This window comes from Entelurus aequoreus, linkage group LG10 (assembly GCF_033978785.1).
Source record: "Entelurus aequoreus isolate RoL-2023_Sb linkage group LG10, RoL_Eaeq_v1.1, whole genome shotgun sequence".
Taxonomy (NCBI): domain Eukaryota; kingdom Metazoa; phylum Chordata; class Actinopteri; order Syngnathiformes; family Syngnathidae; genus Entelurus; species Entelurus aequoreus.
This window is the reverse complement of record NC_084740.1, coordinates 5,692,122-5,712,161: the sequence shown is the minus strand read 5'-3', so window position 1 is coordinate 5,712,161 and position 20,040 is coordinate 5,692,122. Positions and strand designations below refer to the sequence as shown.

Genomic DNA, 20,040 nt, shown 5'->3' with positions numbered 1-20,040 from the left:
TCAGACTGCATGGTCGCTAGTAGTGGCTTTCAGTAGGCCTTTAAGAAGCTTTAGTGGTTTTCACAGAGAATGCACTTTTCCTTCCTTCTTGTCTAACTGGTCATTTCTTTCCTTGTTTCCCTTTTTGTTTTTGTTATCTTCTCTTCTTGAATTATTTGTAAAACTGAATAAAGAGACACAAAATATATGTCAAATAAACACTACTAAGTAACTACATTTCTATAAATGTTTGCTGCATAACATGTTTTCACACATACACACACAGCCCATACAATAGCATGTAAACAGTGCTCATAAAGTGATGTAAATAGCCCTACATAGCCTATGTAACACTCAAAGCCACACATAAATAAGATTTACATATGGAATGGTTGCAAACAACACAGGATAATATACATTATATACTGAAGAGGAGAGACACAAACATTGCACCCTCCCTTAGAGGAGTGAGCCAGCAGCAAAGAAGCTACATGCTAAGTAGCAACAAGCTATCGTCGCATAGTACTATTTCTACATTTACACGAGCACACAACGTCTTCATGTTACTCATAAAACAGACACAGGACTTACAGACAATGTTTCCAAGGCACTTTGTGGGAAGAAACAACAAACTTGGAGCACTGAAACACATAAATCCATCTCGTGTGTAAACCAGTGAGCGTCTGACTGTCGCAAGGAGACGACCGGAAACTAGAGGAGGGAGCAACTCGCCTTCAAAATAAAGGTCCCTTCTCATTACCTGATAAAGGCCTACTGGAATGATTTTTTTTTATTTAAACGGGGATAGCAGATCTATTCTATGTGTCATACTTGATCATTTCGCGATATTGCCATATTTTTGCTGAAAGGATTTAGTAGAGAACAACGACGATAAAGATTGCAACTTTTGGTATCTGACAAAAAAAAAGCCTTGCCCCTACCGGAAGTAGCGTGACGTAGTCAGTGGAACATTTCTGCAAAGTTCCCTATTGTTTACAGTGCTGGCGGCCAGAAGTGAGAGCGATTCGGACCGAGAAAGCGACGATTTCCCCATTAATTTGAGCGAGGATGAAAGATTTGTGGACGAGGAAAGTGCAAGTGAAGGACTAGTGGGGAGTGGAAGCGATTCAGATAGGGAAGATGCTGTGAGAGGCGGGTGGGACCTGATATTCAGCTGGGAATGACTACAACAGTAAATAAACACAAGACATATATATACTCTATTAGCCACAACACAACCAGGCTTATATTTAATATGCCACAAATTAATCCCGCATAAAAAACACCTAGGTGTTTGTTGTGTTAGCTCCTAGCTCCCGTCCATATAACCCGCCAATACAATTCAAACACCTGCACAACACACACAATCACTCAGCCCAAAGGACCGTTCACCTAACCCAAGGTTCATAAAGCTTATATATTTACCCAAAGTTACGTACGTGACACGCACGTACGGGCAAGCGATCAAATGTTTGGAAGCGCAGCTGCATACTCACGGTAGCATGTCTGCGTCTGTGTATCCAAATCAAAGTAATCCTGGTAAGAGTCTGCGTTGTCCCAGTTCTCTACAGGCGTCTGTGTATCGAAGTCAAAGTCCTCCTGGTAAGAGTCTCTGTTGTCCGAGTTCTTCGATCTTGACTGCATCTTTCGGGAATGTAAACAATGAAACGCCGGCTGTGTTGTGTTGCTGACTTCCCTCGCAAAATACTCCGCTTCGCACCGACAACTTTCTTCTTTGCTTGCTCAGCTTCTTTCTCCATAATGCAATGAACAAATTGCAACAGATTCACCAACACAGATGTCCAGAATACTGTGGAATTATGAGATGAAAACAGAGCTATTTCGTATTGGCTTCAATGGGGGAGCCATACTTCTGTTTCACTGGCTACATCACGCGCATACGTCATCATCCAAAGGCGTTTTCAACCGGAAGTTTAGCGGGAAATTTAAAATGTCACTTTATAAGTTAACCCGGCCGTATTGGCATGTGTTGCAATGTTAAGATTTCATCATTGATATATAAACTATCAGACTGTGCGGTCGGTAGTAGTGGATTTCAGTAGGTCTTTAATGTTACATCACAGTGTGGAAACTCGTTCGGTACACCCGTTCCGAACCGAACCCCCCCGTACCGAAACGGTTCAATACAAATACACGCACCGTTACACCCTTACAAAGCAGACTTGTTTGCACATCTTATTATGCTGTGCAGATGTACCTAATCATTTAGACCAGGGGTGTCAAACTCTGGCCCGCGGCCCAAATTTGGCCCGCCGTGTAATTTCACTTGGCCCTTGAGGCGATATCAAATTAACACTACAGCTGGTCCGCCGATTATATATCGCGGCGGTGCCGCGGTAACACCGCATGCATTGCTAATTCTAATACTTGCCAACGCTCCCGGGAGTCTTCCAAACTTCAGCGCCCCCTCCCGATGGCGCTAACTGTTTTAATGACATTCAGACTTTACTTCAATCAATAACGGAGCAGCATCTCCTCATCCGTGGCTCACTAGTGCAACAACGAGGCCCGAAATGTGTCCCGTGAAAAACCGTCCCGACCGGAACTCTCTAATAACTAAAGTTCCTTGGGTGAATAATGTAAACTCACTACACCGGTATGTTTTAGTGCTTTCATGGCGAGTTTACTGACAGATATAAGTAAGAACTTTACACTACTTTATATTAGAAATGGCAACAGCGGAGGATGAATGTCACATAACAAGAAGATAAGAGAAAAAGAAGAAGCTTATCAACTACGGCGGACGCGCACACATTTTCAGGACTTATGCAGATCCCAAATACACATCAGCAGGTACCAGAAGGTAAGAAAAGTCTCTTTTGCATAATATTGCGAAACAAAACGCCAGATAGTATGTCTTACCTTATACACACACCATGATAATACTCCTATGTTGAAGCACAGTACATCAAGCGGTGTGGCTTCATAGCTTACCAAAGTCCTACTAAAACATTTTGATAGATTTTTGAGCGCTGCGTTCTATATTTTCAATGGAACATATAAAATGTTGGTGTTGTTTACTTGAGTTGTATTGCAGTCTACACGTATCTCTTATGTTTGACTGCCATCTACTGGTCACACTTATCATTACACCATGTACCAAATAAAATACCGTAGCTTCGAGGTCGGTAAGCACAACCGAAATTATTCCGTACATTAGGCACTGTTGAGTTTTGAGAAAATGAAAGGATTTTAAGTGCACCTTACAGTCAATATATAGATTTAGATGTTCTATATTTTCAAAGGAACATATAAAATGTTGGTGTTGTTTACTTGAGTCATATTGCGGTCTGCACAAATTAAAGTACACTTACAAATGTACCTTTTTAAAATTTTTGGTAAAATATTTGTTTCCTTGTCTTTTATATTGTTCCATCCATCCATTTTCTACCGCTTGTCCCTTTCGGGTTCGCGTTTTTTTTTAAAGTAATTATTTATTTTGTTTTTATTCAGTCATTGGTGGAGCTAAGGATAATATTTGAATCTTGTTTTTAATATTTTTGCGCAGCACTTTGGAAACATTTTTTGTTGTTTAAATGTGCTATATAAATAAAGTGGATTGGATTACACGTATCTCTTATATGTGACTGCCATCTACTGGTTAAATTTATCATTACACCGTGTACTAAATAAAATAGCTTTGAGGTTGGTAAACAATACCAAAATTATTCCATAAATTAGGTGCACCGTTATAAGGCGCACGGTCGAGTTTTGAGAAAACGAAAGGATTTTAAGTGCGCCTTATAGTCCGAAAAATACGGTATGTTTATTGTACACAATTTAGAACAGAATTTTTTTAGCAACATCATTTTTTGTAGGGACTAATGAATAATTATCCATCCATCCATTCTCTACTGCTTGTCCCTCTCAGGGTGGCGGGGGGGTGCTGGAGCCTATTAATCTTGTTTTTAATATTTTTGCGCAGCACTTTGTAAACATTTTTGTTGTTTAAATGTGCTATATATATAAAGTGGATTGGATTGGATTACACGTATCTCTTATGTGTGACTGCCATCTACTGGTCAAATGTATCACTACACTGTGTACCAAATAAAATAGCTTCGAGGTCGGTAAGCACAACAAAAATGATTCCATAAATTAGGTGCACCGGGTTATAAGGCGCACTGTCGAGTTTTGAGAAAATTTAAGGATTTTAAGTGCGCCTTATAGTCAACATATAGATTTTTGAGCGTTGTGTGTAATGTTCTATATTTTCAATGGAACATATAAAATGTTGGTGTTGTTTACTTGAGTCATATTGCAGTCTACACAAATTAAAGTACATTTACAAATGTACTTTTTTTTAATTTTTGGTAAAATATTTGTTTCTTTGTCTTTTATATTGTTTTTATATTCATTTATTTTGTTTTTATTCAGTTATTGGTGGCGCTAAGGATAGTATTTGAATCTTGTTTTTAATATTTTTGTGCAGAACTTTGTAAACATTTTTGTTGTTTAAATGTGCTGTATACATTTTTGTTTAAATTAAAGTTAAAGTTAAATTGTATTTATTTATTTTTTAAAAAATTAAAGTAAAATTTTTGTTGTTTAAATGTGCTATATAAATAAAGTGAATTGGATTACACGTATCTCTTATGTGTGACTGCCATCTACTGGTCAAATTTATCATTACACCGTGTACCAAATAAAATAGCTTCGAGGTCGGTAAGCACAACTAAAATTATTCCGTACATTAGGTGCACCGGGTTATAAGGCGCACGGTCGAGTTTAGAGAAAACGAAAGGATTTTAAGTGCGCCTTATAGTCCGAAAAATACGGTATGTTTATTGTACACAATTTAGAACAAAATGTTTTTAGCAACATAATTTTTTGTAGGGACTAATGAATAATTATCCATCCATCCATTCTCTACTGCTTGTCCCTCTCAGGGTGGCGGGGGGTGCTGGAGCCTATCAATCTTGTTTTTAATATTTTTGCGCAGCACTTTGTAAACATTTTTGTTGTTTAAATGTGCTATATAAATAAAGTGGATTGGATTGGATTACACATTTCTCTTATGTGTGACTGCCATCTACTGGTCAAATGCATCACTACACTGTGTACCAAATAAAATAGCTTCGAGGTCGGTAAGCACAACCAAATTTATTCCATAAATTAGGTGCACCAGGTTATAAGGCGCACTGTCGAGTTTTGAGAAAAATGAAAGGATTTTAAGTGCGCCATATAGTCAACATATAACATATAGATTTTTGAGCATTGTGTGTAATGTTCTATATTTTCAAAGGAACATATCAAATGTTGGTGTTGTGTACTTGAGTCATATTGCAGTCTACACAAATTAAAGTACATTTACAAATGTACTTTTTTTTTATTTTTGGTAAAATATTTGTTTCTTTGTCTTTTATATTGTTTTTATATTCATTTATTTTGTTTTTATTCAGTCATTGGTGGAGCTAAGGATAGTTTTTGAATCTTGTTTTTAATATTTTTGTGCAGAACTTTGTAAACATTTTTGTTGTTTAAATGTGCTGTATAAATTTTTGATTAAATTAAAGTTAAATTTACATTTTATTTATTTATTTTTTTAAAAATTAAAGTTAAATTTTTGTTGTTTAAATGTGCTATATAAATAAAGTGAATTGGATTACACGTATCTCTTATGTGTGACTGCCATCTACTGGTCAAATTTATCATTACACCGTGTACCAAATAAAATAGCTTCGAGGTCGGTAAGCACAACTAAAATTATTCCGTACATTAGGTTATAAGGCGCACGGTCGAGTTTAGAGAAAACGAAAGGATTTTAAGTCCGCCTTATAGTCCGAAAAATATGGTATGTTTATTGTACACAATTTAGAACAAAATGTTTTTAGCAACATAATTTTTTGTAGGGACTAATGAATAATTATCCATCCATCCATTCTCTACTGCTTGTCCCTTCTCAGGGTGGTGGGGGGAGGGGGGTGCTGGAGCCTATCAATCTTGTTTTTAATATTTGTGCGCAGCACTTTGTAAACATTTTTGTTGTTTAAATATGCTATATAAATAAAGTGGATTAGATTGGATTACACGTATCTCTTATGTGTGACTGCCATCTACTGGTCAAATTTATCATTACACTGTGATGTTTTTAGCAACATCATTTTTTGTAGGGACTAATGAATAATAATCCATCCATCCATTCTCTACTGCTTGTCCCTCTCCGGGTTTGCTGGAGTGTTGTGGTTATTGAAAGGCAAAGTCACAGTATTTAGTCATCAAAGTCAAATTATTTTGATGTTTGAGGATGCGGACTTCCAATCCACGGCGTATGAAAGTTGTCCTTGGTCCAGGGAGTGGTCAGACAAAAGCTCCTCCGACAGTGTTTGGCAATGAGCGCCACGCTGTGATTACACACCCAGCCTCCAAATTAAGCTTATAAAGCTATTACAGATAAGATTAAATGAAATTTTAATGACGCCCGTGGCCAAATTGGATAGAGGCGAGAAGATTAAGAGATGTCTGCTTGGGAAGCACACAAACCACGCGGCAGAGTGCAACGGAAAATGAAGTGGAAAATTAGAACGATGAGAGAAATGTGACGGCTACTTGTACCAATGACCAGGATCCTGGTGCTGGCAGTGATGCTCGTGACCACGTTGGTGGCGACACACTCCCACTCGCCGTGGTCTTCCTTGCTGAGGGACACAAACTGTAAGCTGCCGCTGGGGAGGATGTTGTGCTTGCTCCTGCTCGGCTTCCCCACCTTGGACACACAACCATTATTATTCGTGTTTTCCACGTAAAACGTGCACTTAGAACATACAGTACAGGCCAAAAGTTTGGACACACCTTCTCAGTCAATGCATTTTCTTAATTTTCACGACTATTTACATTGTAGATTGTCACATCAAAACTATGAATGAACACATGTGGACTACAGGGAGGAGGTGAAACAAAACATCTGGTTGACTGGTGCAGAACCGACAACCTGGTCCTGAACGTCAACAAGACCAAGGAGATCGTCGTCGACCTCAGGACACTCCACTCTTCATCAACGGCAAAGCAGTGGAGATAGTAAGCAGCACCAAGTTCCCGGGGGTCATACTTGCCAACTCTCCCGATTTTCCCGGGAGACTCACGAATTTCATTGCCCCTCCCGAAAATTTCCCGGGGTAACCATTCTCCCGAATTTCTCCCGATTTCGACCCGGACAACAATATTGGGCGCGTGACTTTAAGACGCTGCCTTTAACGTCCTCTCTCACCTGAAACCTTCACCCCTTAATGCTAGGTTCACACCAACGGCGCTTTGACGGCGCTTTAAAGCGGCATGCAAAGCGGCGTTATAGCGTAACAAAGCCTGATTAAAGCGTGAGGGTCCTAATGGATCGTGGGAAAGCTTGTAGTGAAGCGGGACATGCGGCAAGTTCGCCAAACATTTTTAAACGGTTTAAAAAAATTCTGCGCTCTGTCAAGAATGGAATAAAGCGCAGAGAGCGTATGAAAGCGTGAAAAAGCTCAGCAAAACTTGACTAAAAGCGTAGGAATGCTTAACAGATCTTGGTTCAAAGCGCGGACCCCTACAAATAGGAAGTGACTGTGATATTGACTAGTGACATTGAAACTTTTATGTAAAACCAACACAGGATTACAAATCCATTCTCTTTTGCATCATTGCCTTTTTTATACCATGATCATTGTTTCTGTACTTCTGCTGTTTGATGTTGCAGTTTGACATTACTGTCTATCATTTTTCTGTATGAAAATGTTAATAATAAAGAGAATATGTTACGTTTTATAAAAGAAATGCCTTTTATTATTTTAAACTAGCATAAGAAATGAAAGATATATATTTATTAAGATGACAAAAATAAAAGAAATGAAGATATAAAACATAATATAATGAAAAAAAAAGAGAAATTGAAAAAATAAATGAATATAAAAAATGTGTGGATAATTGCCTTTTATTATTTTCAACTAGCATAAGAAATGAAATATATATATTTATTAAGATGACAAAAATAAAAGAAATGAAGATATAAAACATAATATAACGGAAAAAAAAGAGAAATTGAAAAAATAAATGAATAAAAAAAATGTGTGGCTAATTGCCTTTTATTATTTTCAACTAGCATAAGAAATGAAAGATAGATATTTATTAAGATGACAAAAATAAAAGAAATGAAGATATAAAACATAATATAACGGAAAAAAAAGAGAAATTGAAAAAATAAATGAATATAAAAAATGTGTGGATAATTGCCTTTTATTATTTTCAACTAGCATAAGAAATGAAAGATAGATATTTATTAAGATGACAAAAATAAAAGAAATGAAGATATAAAACATAATATAACGGAAAAAAAAGAGAAATTGAAAAAATAAATGAATATAAAAAATGGGTGGATAATTGCCTTTTATTATTTTCAACTAGCATAAGAAATGAAAGATATATATTTATTAAGATGACAAAAATAAAAGACATGAAGATATAAAACATAATATAACGAAAAAAAAAGAGAAATTGAAAAAATAAATGAATATAAAAAATGTGTGAATAATTGCCTTTTATTATTTTCAACTAGCATAAGAAATGAAAGATAGATATTTATTAAGATGACAAAAATAAAAGAAATTAAGATATAAAACATAATAACGAAAAAAAAGAGAAATTGAAAAAAATAAATGAATATAAAAAATGTGTGGAAAACAGTATACTGAGTTTTTCAAAATGTTTTCTTATTTTTGTTGTAACAATGCACAACAGAGCTTGATAATCGTGTCAGAGCCTGATTTAAAGCGTCAGGATCGCATCAAAGCATAATAAAGTTCAATAAAGCGTAATAAAACGTATCAAAGCATGATTTAAAGCGTATCAAAGCGGGATCAAAGCGTGAGGAACGGTAACAAAGCGGCAACTAATTCGTATCAGAGCGTATCAAAGCATAACATTATTTCAGAGATCGGGATATTCGTGGAAAAATTGACAAAAATTACGGCGCCGTTGGTGTGAACCAGGCATAACAGCCGCATGCTGTCCAGGCGTCCGCTTTTCCTCCATATTAACAGCCGGCCCAGTCACATAATATAGTAGCGTTGGACGGGTTTAACAATAATCTTTACTCGAAGATGTCAAGAAATGCAGACACATTGCATGATCGTTTTTAACTGGTTTAATGATAACGCAAGGCATACTTGGTCGACAGCCATACAGGTCACACTGAGGGTGGCCGTATAAACAACTTTAACACTGTTACAAATATGCGCCACACTGTGAACCCACACCAAACAAGAACGACAAACACATTTCGGGAGAACATCCGCACCGTAACACAACATAAACACAACGGAACAAATACCCAGAATCCCTTGCAGCACTAACTCTTCCGGGACGCTACAATAACATCGACGGCTTTTGGAGCTCAGTGCACAACTGCACATGTGCAACAAGAAGGAGAAGGACGAAGAAGAGACATGGCGACGACGAGTAAGAAGAAGTACGCTTGCAAGTTCCAAAATGATTGGAAAAAAGAATTTCATTTCATCCAGAAAAGCTGGAAGGGGGAGGGGTATGCTGCCTGCACCTCAAAACCCCCCACCCCCCATCTCCCGAATTCGGAGGTCTCAATGTTGGCAAGTATGCCGGAGGTGCAGATAACTGACAGTGTTTCCCATAAACTGCCAAGATACCTGTGGCGGTGGGGGCGTGGCTACGGGCGTGGCTATGGGCGTGGTCACCATGACATCATCGAGTAATTTGCATCATTTACTACAATGATTTGATTTTCTCTAAAAAGGCTCAATAAATGTATACTTACTAATTAATAATAACAGTTTTGTTTTAAACATCCATCCATCCATTTTACAATATAATTACAACACTTTATGTACATATTTATATACAGATTTGAACAATAAGTTATTCACTGAAATATATTTATTAATTGTGGTTCCTACAAAAAATATATCTTATAAAATATAAAAGCTAAAATGTCTCAAAGCTCTGCCCCTTTAATTAGTTTTCTATTGGGGCTCCAGTACTCTGGAATGCCCTCCCGGTAACAGTTAGAGATGCTACGTCAGTGGAAGCATTTAAGTCTGTGACAGTGCCTCCATGGAAACGCCCCCCTCTACCTCAAAGAACTACTCACCACCCAAATCCTCCACACGACACCTCCGCTCCGGACAGGCTAACCTCCTCCAACCTCCGAGGACAAAGCTACGAACAATGAGAGAGCGGGCTTTCTGCTTCGCCGCTCCCATTCTGTGGAAAACTCTCCCTGACCACCTGAGGGTACCACAGACTGTGGACCTTTTTTTTAGATATATGCGTGCTGGTTCTAGTTTTTATTTTTATTATCTTTTAATTTTTTTAATAGACTGTAGCACTTTGAGGTTGTTTGTTCAATGTAAAGTGCTTTTTACAAATAAAATATATTATTATTATTACATCCATAAACATGGATGCCTATGCAAAAGTGCAATATATTTACCTGTACAGTAATCTATTTATTTATATCTGCACCTTATTGCTCTTTTATCCTGCACTACAACCAGCTAATGCAACAATATTTCGTTCTTTTCCATCAGTGTGTGAATGTGTGAGTGTGAATGGGTGAATGTGGAAAATAGTGTCAAAGGGCTTTGAGTTCCTTGAAAAAGGTAGAAAAGCGCTATACAAGTACGACCCGTTTACCATTTACCATTTATCTGTGCTGTAAAGTTGAAATTTGAATGACAATACAAGGAAGTCCCTCTCTAAGTCTCTATGTGGAGTTATGTACTTAACAAAAAAAGGTGAAATAACTGAAAACATGTTTTATATTCTAGTTTCTTCAAAATAGCCACCCTTTGCTCGGACTACTGCCTTGCACACTCTTGGCATTCTCTCCATGAGCTTCAAGAGGTAGTCACCTGAAATGGTGTTCACTTCACAGGTCTGCTTGAAGCTCATGGAGAGAATGCCAAGAGTGTGCAAAGCAGTAATCGGAGCAAAGGGTGGCTATTTTGAAGACACTAGAATATAAAATGTCAGAATAATTGTATTTAAGTTATCACACAACTTGTGTTCCCATGAGTTCCGGCTGCCCTGCGAGGAGACAAAAGCTGTCTTTGTTCTTGTCAAGCAAAAAGGCCAACCGCTTGTAAAACTCCACTGTGTGCGATGGGATGCGACGTGGAGGTGTCGGTTTCCCTGATCTATTGGACAGCCACAGGAAGACCTTGTCCTGACCCGAGATCTACAAAGCGGAGAGGGAGCCGACCTGACACCGCTCTTGGCACCTTTTCTTTAAACTGTTTATGACCGAGTGCGGCAGCTGTTTATGACCCCGCGTCCCTTTAGAAACAGCTGCAGCCATGTAATCAGAAAATGCCCAAATAAATGAGGAGGCGTGGAGCTCGGTGGGGTGACGCTGTGCGAGGGTGCAGGCACACATGCGCTCGATTGAATCCTGTCTCTGTTTGATTCCTTTGCTTCTTGTCTTGTCTAATAGATGTCGTCGGTGTTTGAACCTGACATAAAACATGTTTTCAGTTATTTCACCTTTTTTTGTTAAGTACATAACTCCACATGTGTTCATTCCTAGTTTTGACGTGACGATCTACAATGTAAATAGTCATGAAAATAAAGAAAACACATTGAAAATCCCAACATTGCAAAAAAAATGTAATTGTATGAGAATAAAGTTGGATTATTTTGTGTAATACAATCAAACAACATAATAGAACGGCACCTTTCTCCAAGTGATACTTGGAATATCGGGGTCTCCAGAAGCAGCACAGGGGATTACTAACTCTCTCCCGGCCTCCTGACGGTACTCCCCCCCAGGCCTCACATTAAAGTAAGGGGGATCCTTGACGGAACAAAACAACAACAACACAAACATTTGTGTCACTACAATAGGTACAGCTGCACAAGCCAACATGTGTTAGTACTGGAATTGCTATGATGTAGAAAAGGGGTCGGCTTAAATAAGCTCTGCTTCTCTCTACTCCTTTTCGGACATTTTTGTAAAGAAAAATGAACATATGTGATGCATCATACTCAAATAGTATACATGTTCGGAATAAACTTCAACCAACCATCTAACGTCTGGGCCACATCGCAGTTATGTTTGGCCCCAGAGGGCCGCTTCTAAAAGTGAGTCGTGTGGTCCTCTGTGGTACTCGGTGTCTTTAAAATTTTGATTTCTTTTTATTGTTTTAACTGGTTTTACCCTTTAAAATCGTTTTTAATCATATTTATTTTTATATTGGTTTTATATTTATTTATTTTTTTGTTTTGATTCAGTCATTGGTGGAGCTAAGGATAATATTTGAATATTGTTTTTAATATTGTTGTGCAGCACTTTGGAAACATGTCTGTTGTTTAAATGTGCTATACAAATAAAGTGGATTGGATTGATTACTATTATTACACAATTTTTTTATGCATTTTATTAGTAGATTTTTTTTAAACTAAAATGTCAAAAAAATATGGTCATTTGCAATAATTTCACCTCAAAATGTAGTGTATATTACTGTAAATGGAAAAACAGTCCTACTGTTTTTATGGTTAAAAAAGGCAGCTCAGTTGCCAGAATTTTACTGAAAAATTCACATTAGTTTTTTTACTGTAAATAAAAAAAACTGCAATTTTACACTAAAATTTTAGCACCAGAGCTGCCAGTTTGTTAGTTTTTACCGCAAATAAAAAACTGTAGATTGTTCGGTGTATTACTGTAAATGCCAAAACGGCACCACAGTTTATTACAGTAAAAAAAAAGTACCATTTTTTTTCATTTAGAGAAAATTTTTGTAAAACAACACACTAAATGTCACAACTTTACCATGAAATCTATTGCTACTTTTACATTGCACAATTTGATGGATAACTTGCTTAGAAATCATTATTATTAGTATTTATTTATATTTAAAAAATGGTTAGAATGTTTGATAAGACATTTATGCGTATTTAGACAATATTTAAGCTAACATAATTTGCGATTACGTGGAGTACATATTAGTTTTGTCCCGATACCAACATTTTGGTACCGGTAACAAAATGTATTTCGATACTTTTGTAAACAAAGGGAACCACAATAAATTGCATTATTGGCTTTATTTTAACGGAAAATCTTAGGGTACATTAAATATATGTTTATTATTGCAAGTGTGTCCTTAAATCAAATAGTGAACATACTAGACAACTTGTCTTTTAGTAGTAAGTAAACAAACAAAGGCTCCTACCGTACTATTATTACACCATTTTTTTAATGCATTTTATTAGTAGATTTTTTTTAAACTAAAATGTCAAAAAAATATGGTCATTTGTAATAATTTCACCTCAAATTTTAGTGTATATTACTGTAAATGGAAAAACAGTCCTGCTGTTTTTATCGTTAAAAAAAAGGCAGCTCAGTTGCCAGAATTTTACTGAAAAACTTACATTTGTTTTTTTACTGTAAATAAAAAAAAATGCAATTTTACACTAGAATTTCAGCTGCCAGTTTGTTTGGTTTTACCGCAAATCAACAACTACAGATTTTTCGGTGTATTACTGTAAATGCCAAAACGACACCACAGTTTATTACAGTAAAAAAAAAGTACAGTTTTTTTTCATTTAGAGAAAAATGCTGTAAAAAACACAGTAAATTTCACAATTTTACTATGAAATTTATTGCTACTTTTAATTTGATGGATAACTTGCTTTGAAATCATTATTATTAGTATTTAATTATATTTAATTTTTTTTTGAATGTTTGATAAGACATTTTTGCATAATTAGACCATATTTAAGTTAACATAATTTGCGATTATGTGGAGTACATATTAGTTTTGTCCCGATACCAACATTTTGGTACCGGTAACAAAATGTATTTCGATACTTTTCTAAACAAAGGGAACCACAACAAATTGCATTATTGGCTTTATTTTAACGAAAAATCTTAGGGTACATTAAACATATGTTTATTATTGCAAGTGTGTCCTTAAATAAAATAGTGAACATATGAGACAACTTGTCTTTTAGTAGTAAGTAAACAAACAAAGGCTCCTACCGTACTATTATTACACCATTTTTTAATGCATTTTATTAGTAGATTTTTTTTAAACTAAAATGTCAAAAAAATATGGTCATTAGCAATAATTTCAACTCAAATTTTAGTGTATATTACTGTAAATGGAAAAACAGTCCTGCTGTTTTTATGGTCAAAAAAAGGCAGCTCAGATGCCTGAATTTTACTGAAAAATGTACATTTGTTTTTTTACTGTAAAATTAAAAAAAACTGCAATTTTACACTAAAATTTTGGCACCTGAGCTGCCAGTTTGTTTGTTTTTACCGCAAATCAACAACTGCACATTTTTTGGTGTATTACTGTAAATGCCAAAACGACACCACAGTTTATTACAGTAAAAAAAAAGTACTGTTTTTTTTTCATTCAGAGAAAAATGCTGTAAAAAACACAATAAATGTCACAATTTTACCATGAAATCTATTGCTGCTTTTACATTGCACAATTTGATGGATAACTTGCTTAGAAATCATTATTATTAGTATTTATTTATATTTAAAAAACGGTTTGAATGTTTAATGAGACATTTTTGCGTAATTAGACAATATTTAAGTACATATTAGTGTTGTCCCGATACCAATATTTTAGTACCGGTATCAAAATGTATTTCGATACTTTTGTAAACAAAGGGAACCACAATAAATTGCATTATTGGCTTTATTTTAACGAAAAATCTCAGGGTACATGAAACATATGTTTATTATTGCAAGTTTGTCCTTAAATAAAATAGTGAACATACAAGACAACTTGTCTTTTAGTAGTAAGTAAACAAACAAAGGCTCCTACCGTACTATTATTACACCATTTTTTAATGCATTTTATTAGTAGATTTTTTTTAAACTAAAATGTCAAAAAAATATGGTCATTTGCAATAATTTCACCTCAAATTTTAGTGTATATTACTGTAAATGGAAAAACAGTACTGCTGTTTTTATGGTCAAAAAAAGGCAGCTCGGTTGCCAGAATTTTACAGAAAAATTGACATTTGTTTTTTTACTGTAAAATTAAAAAAAACTGCAATTTTACACTAAAATTTTAGCACCAGAGCTGCCAGTTTGTTAGTTTTTACCGCAAATAAAAAACTGTAGATTGTTTGGTGTATTACTGTAAATGCCAAAACGACACCACAGTTTATTACAGTAAAAAAAAGGACTGTTTTTTTTCATTTAGAGAAAAATGCTGTAAAAAACACAGTAAATGTCACAATTTTACTATGAAATGTATTGCTACTTTTAATTTGATGGATAACTTGCTTTGAAATCATTATTATTAGTATTAAATTATATTTTAATTTTTTTTTGAAAGGTTTGATAAGACATTTTTGCATAATTAGACCATATTTAAGTTAACATAATTTGCGATTACATGGAGTACATATTAGTTTTGTCCAGATACCAATATTTTGGTACCGTTATCAAAATGTATTTCGATACTTTTCGGTACTTTTCTATACTTTTCTAAACAAAGGGAACACAATAAATTGCATTATTGGCTTTATTTTAACGAAAAATCTCAGGGTACATTAAATATATGTTTATTATTGCAAGTTTGTCCTTAAATAAAATAGTGAACATACTAGACAACTTGTCTTTTAGTAGTAAGTAAACAAACAAAGACTCCTAATTAGTCTGCTGACATATGCAGTAACATATTGGAAAGTCAAGACCGCCATGACATGATGTTCTTTACAAGTGCCTCATGTTTTGTCAAGTAAATGCACAACCGTGTCATACCTTTAGCACCAAAGTGGCAGGGGGGGACATGCCCATGGTACCCAGGGCGTTGTAAGGCACACAGGTGTAGGTGCCGAGGGAGTCTTCCGTGGCCTCTGCTACCCGAATACTTCCGTCTGGCAATAGGCTCCAACCCGGGTACTAACACCACACACACACACACACACACATATGTTCAAACCAGTTCAAACCCGACATGGCGACTGCGAGTCAACCCCGCAAGTCCTGACCTTCTCCACTCTCAGAGGGTAGCCGTCTTTCTCCCACTTCACCGACGTCACAGGTGGGTTGGCGTCCGCCGGGCAGCGTATGATTCCTGGCAGTTTCCGAGGGACGTAGATGACCGGGGGCATGCTGATCACTCGGGCGGGGTCTGCAACATTAGAAGATCAATATCGATGGACGTTCAGGTCATGTAGAAGCACGGACTATTTGCAAAGCTGGAGAAAAATCCACTAAGGGCGGGTGTCATTAGGGTGTGGTTGTCTGCATTTAAGGCGCCTGTGAACTCCCCACTCATAGCTTAGCACAGAAATCAATGGCCAATAGCAACTTGGGAGCAAATTAGCTGAGGATGCCCTGAAAGGAGGATTGATACATTGCTATGTGAACCCCTCCCTCACCTACGGTAAGCCCTTTAAAAACCTCTAAAGGCTTAGTGGCCACATGCGTGGACTGCACCTTTTTAGCTCTTATTTACAAAATTGTGTACACTACTGAATTGGGGTCTTATGGCCACTTATGTGGACACTTATACTGCCATCTGGTGGTGTCAGAAGAGTATAACATACAATGGAATTTGAAAAAAAAAAAGTGTAACAATAAGAATTAGCATGTCACTAAACATGAAGTACACGTTTGTGTACTTATGGACTAAGTACATCATATCAAAAGATGGTTCTTAGTTTTTATTCTAATTAGGGTCCAATAAGCCCAAATAGCAAAGATAAATAAAACAAAAAGCATGTAAACAAACAGCTTGGGCCTTAAGAGGTTAAAAAAATAAGCCAGGTTATCAGACGAGAAAATGGTGTTTCTCGTGGTCTGAAAGTATTCACAACGCATTACTTTTTCCCCACATTTTGTGATATTACAGCCTTGTTCTAAATGGAATTAAGTCATTTTTGTCCTCAAAATTCAACAGAAAATACCCCATAATGACAATGCAAAGAGTAAAAAATAAATAAAATGTATATTAACCCTCTAAAGGCTTAGTGGCCACATGTGTGGACAGCACCTTTTTAGCTCTTATTTACAAAATTGTGTACACTACTGAATTGGGGTCTTATGGCCACTTATGTGGACACTTACACTGCCATCTGGTGGTGTCAGAAGAGTATAACATACAATGGAATTTTGAAAAAAAAAAGTGTAAATATAAGAATTATCATGAAGTACACGTTTGTGTACTTATGGACTAAGTACATCATATCAAAAGATGATTCTTAGTTTTTATTTTAATTAGGGTCCAATAAGCCCAAATAGCAAAGAGAAATAAAACAAAAATCATGTAAACAAACAGCTTGGGCCTTAAGAGGTTAAAAAAATAAGCCAGGTTATCAGACCAGAAAATGGTGTTTCTCGTGGTCTGAAAGTATTCACAACGCATGACTTTTTCCCCACATTTTGTGATATTACAGCCTTATTCTAAATGGAATTAAGTCATTTTTGTGCTCAAAATTCAACAGAAAATACCCCATAATGACAATGCAAAAAGTAAAAAAATAAAAAAAAGTATATTAACCCTCTAAAGGCTTAGTGGCCACATGCGTGGACAGCACCTTTTTAGCTCTTATTTCCAAAATTGTGTTTACTACTGAATTGGGGTCTTATGGCCACTTATGTGGACACTTATACTGCCATCTGGCGGTGTCAGAAGAGTATAACATACAATGGAATTTGGAAGAAAAAAGTGTAAAAATAAGAATTAGCATGAAGTACACGTTTGTGTACTTATGGACTAAGTACATCATATCAAAAGATGATTCATAGTTTTTATTCTAATTAGGGTCCAATAAGCCCAAATAGCAGAGAAATAAAAAACAGCATGTAAAAAAAACAGCTTGGGCCTTTAGAGGTTAAAAAAATAAGCCAGGTTATCAGACCAGAAAATGGTGTTTCTCGTGGTCTGAAAGTATTCACAACGCATTACTTTTTCCCCACATCTTGTGATATTACAGCCTTATTCTAAATGGAATTAAGTCATTTTTGTCCTCAAAATTCAACAGAAAATACCCCATAATGACAATGTAAAAAGTAAAAAAATAAAAAAAAGTATATTAACCCTCTAAAGGCTTAGTGGCCACATGCGTGGACAGCACCTTTTTAGCTCTTATTTCCAAAATGGTGTACACTACTGAATTGGGGTCTTATGGCCACTTATGTGGACACTTATACTGCCATCTGGTGGTGTCAGAAGAGTATAACATACAATGGAATTTGGAAGAAAAAAGTGTAAAAAAAAGAATTAGCATGAAGTACACGTTTGTGTACTTATGGACTAAGTACATCATATCTAAAGATGGTTCTTAGTTTTTATTCTAATTAGGGTCCAATAAGCCCAAATAGCAAAGAGAAATAAAAAAAAGCATGTAAACAAACAGCTTGGGCTTTAAGAGGTTAAAAAAATAAGCCAGGTTATCAGACCAGAAAATGGTGTTTTTCTCGTGGTCTGAAAGTATTCACAACACATGACTTTTCCCCCACATTTTGTTTTGTTACAGCCTTATTCCAAAATGAAATGAAGTCATTTTTGTCCTCAAAATTCAACAGAAAATACCCCATAATGACAATGCAAAAAGTAAAAATAAAAAAAAAAAGGATATTAACCCTCTAAAGGCTTAGTGGCCACATGCGTGGACAGCACCTTTTTAGCTCTTATTTACAAAATGGTGTACACTACTGAATTGGGGTCTTATGGCCACTTATGTGGACACTTATACTGCCATCTGGTGGTGTCAGAAGAGTATAACATACAATGGAATTTAAAAAAAAAAAAAAGGGTAAAAATAAGAATTAGCATGTCACTAAACATGAAGTACACGTTTGTGTACTTATGGACTAAGTACATCATATCAAAAGATGATTCTTAGTTTTTATTCTAATTAGGGTCCAATAAGCCCAAATAGCAAAGAGAAATAAAACAAGCATGTAAACAAACAGCTTGGACCTTAAGAGGTTAAAAAAATAAGCCAGGTTATCAGACCAGAAAATGGTGTTTCTCGTGGTCTGAAAGTATTCACAACACATGACTTTTCCCCCAACATTTTGTTATGTTACAGCCTTATTCCAAAATGAATTAAGTCATTTTTGTGCTCAAAATTCAACAGAAAATACCCCATAATGACAATGCAAAAAGTAAAAAAAAAAAAAAAAAAGTATATTAACCCTCTAAAGGCTTAGTGGCCACATGCGTGGACAGCACCTTTTTAGCTCTTATTTCCAAAATTGTGTACACTACTGAATTGGGGTCTTATGGCCACTTATGTGGACACTTATACTGCCAACTGGTGGTGGCAGAAGAGTATAACATACAATGGAATTTGGAAGAAAAAAAAGTGTAAAAATAAGAATGAGCATGTCACTACACATGAAGTACACATTTGTGTACTTATGGACTAAGTACATCATATCAAAAGATGATTCTTAGTTTTTATTCTAGTTAGGGTCCAATAAGCCCAAATAGCAAAGATAAATTTTTAAAAAAGCATGTAAACAAACAGCTTGGGCCTTTAGAGGTTAAAAAAATAAGCCAGGTTATCAGACCAGAAAATGGTGTTTTTCTCGTGGTCTCAAAGTATTCACAACGCATGACTTTTTCCCCACATTTTGTTATGTTACAGCCTTATTCCAAAATGAAATTAAGTCATTTTTGTCCTCAAAATTCAACAGAAAATACCCCATAATAATTTTTTTTTTAAATGTATATACATGCGTGGACAGCACCTATTTAGCTCTTATTTACAAAATTGTGTTTACTACTGAATTGGGGTCTTATGGCCACTTATGTGGACACTTATACTGCCATCTGGTGGTGTCAGAAGAGTATAACATACAATGGAATTTGGAAGAAAAAAGTGTAAAAATAAGAATTAGCATGAAGTACACGTTTGTGTACTTATGGACTAAGTACATCATATCTAAAGATGGTCCTTAGTTTTTATTGTAATTAGGGTCCAATAAGCCCAAATAGCAAAGACAAATAAAAAAAGCATGTAAACAAACAGCTTGGGCCTTTAGAGGTTAAAAAAATAAGCCAGGTTATCAGACCAGAAAATGGTGTTTTTCTCGTGGTCTGAAAGTATTCACAA

General features: G+C 35.8%; 1 protein-coding gene across 2 annotated transcripts in view; it reads right to left on the bottom strand.

Annotated features, from left to right (window-relative positions):
• igsf9ba (immunoglobulin superfamily, member 9Ba) overlaps nucleotides 1-20,040 on the bottom strand; it is a 215,350-nt gene that overhangs the window by 48,464 nt on the left and 146,846 nt on the right. For both annotated transcript variants that reach the window (XM_062059908.1, XM_062059909.1), the window contains exons 8-11: nucleotides 15,961-16,103; nucleotides 15,731-15,871; nucleotides 11,678-11,797; nucleotides 6,556-6,706 (exon numbers count right to left, since the gene is read on the bottom strand). In XM_062059908.1, coding sequence (XP_061915892.1) covers nucleotides 6,556-6,706; nucleotides 11,678-11,797; nucleotides 15,731-15,871; nucleotides 15,961-16,103 — 555 coding nt within the window. The remainder of the gene's footprint in view (nucleotides 1-6,555; nucleotides 6,707-11,677; nucleotides 11,798-15,730; nucleotides 15,872-15,960; nucleotides 16,104-20,040) is intronic.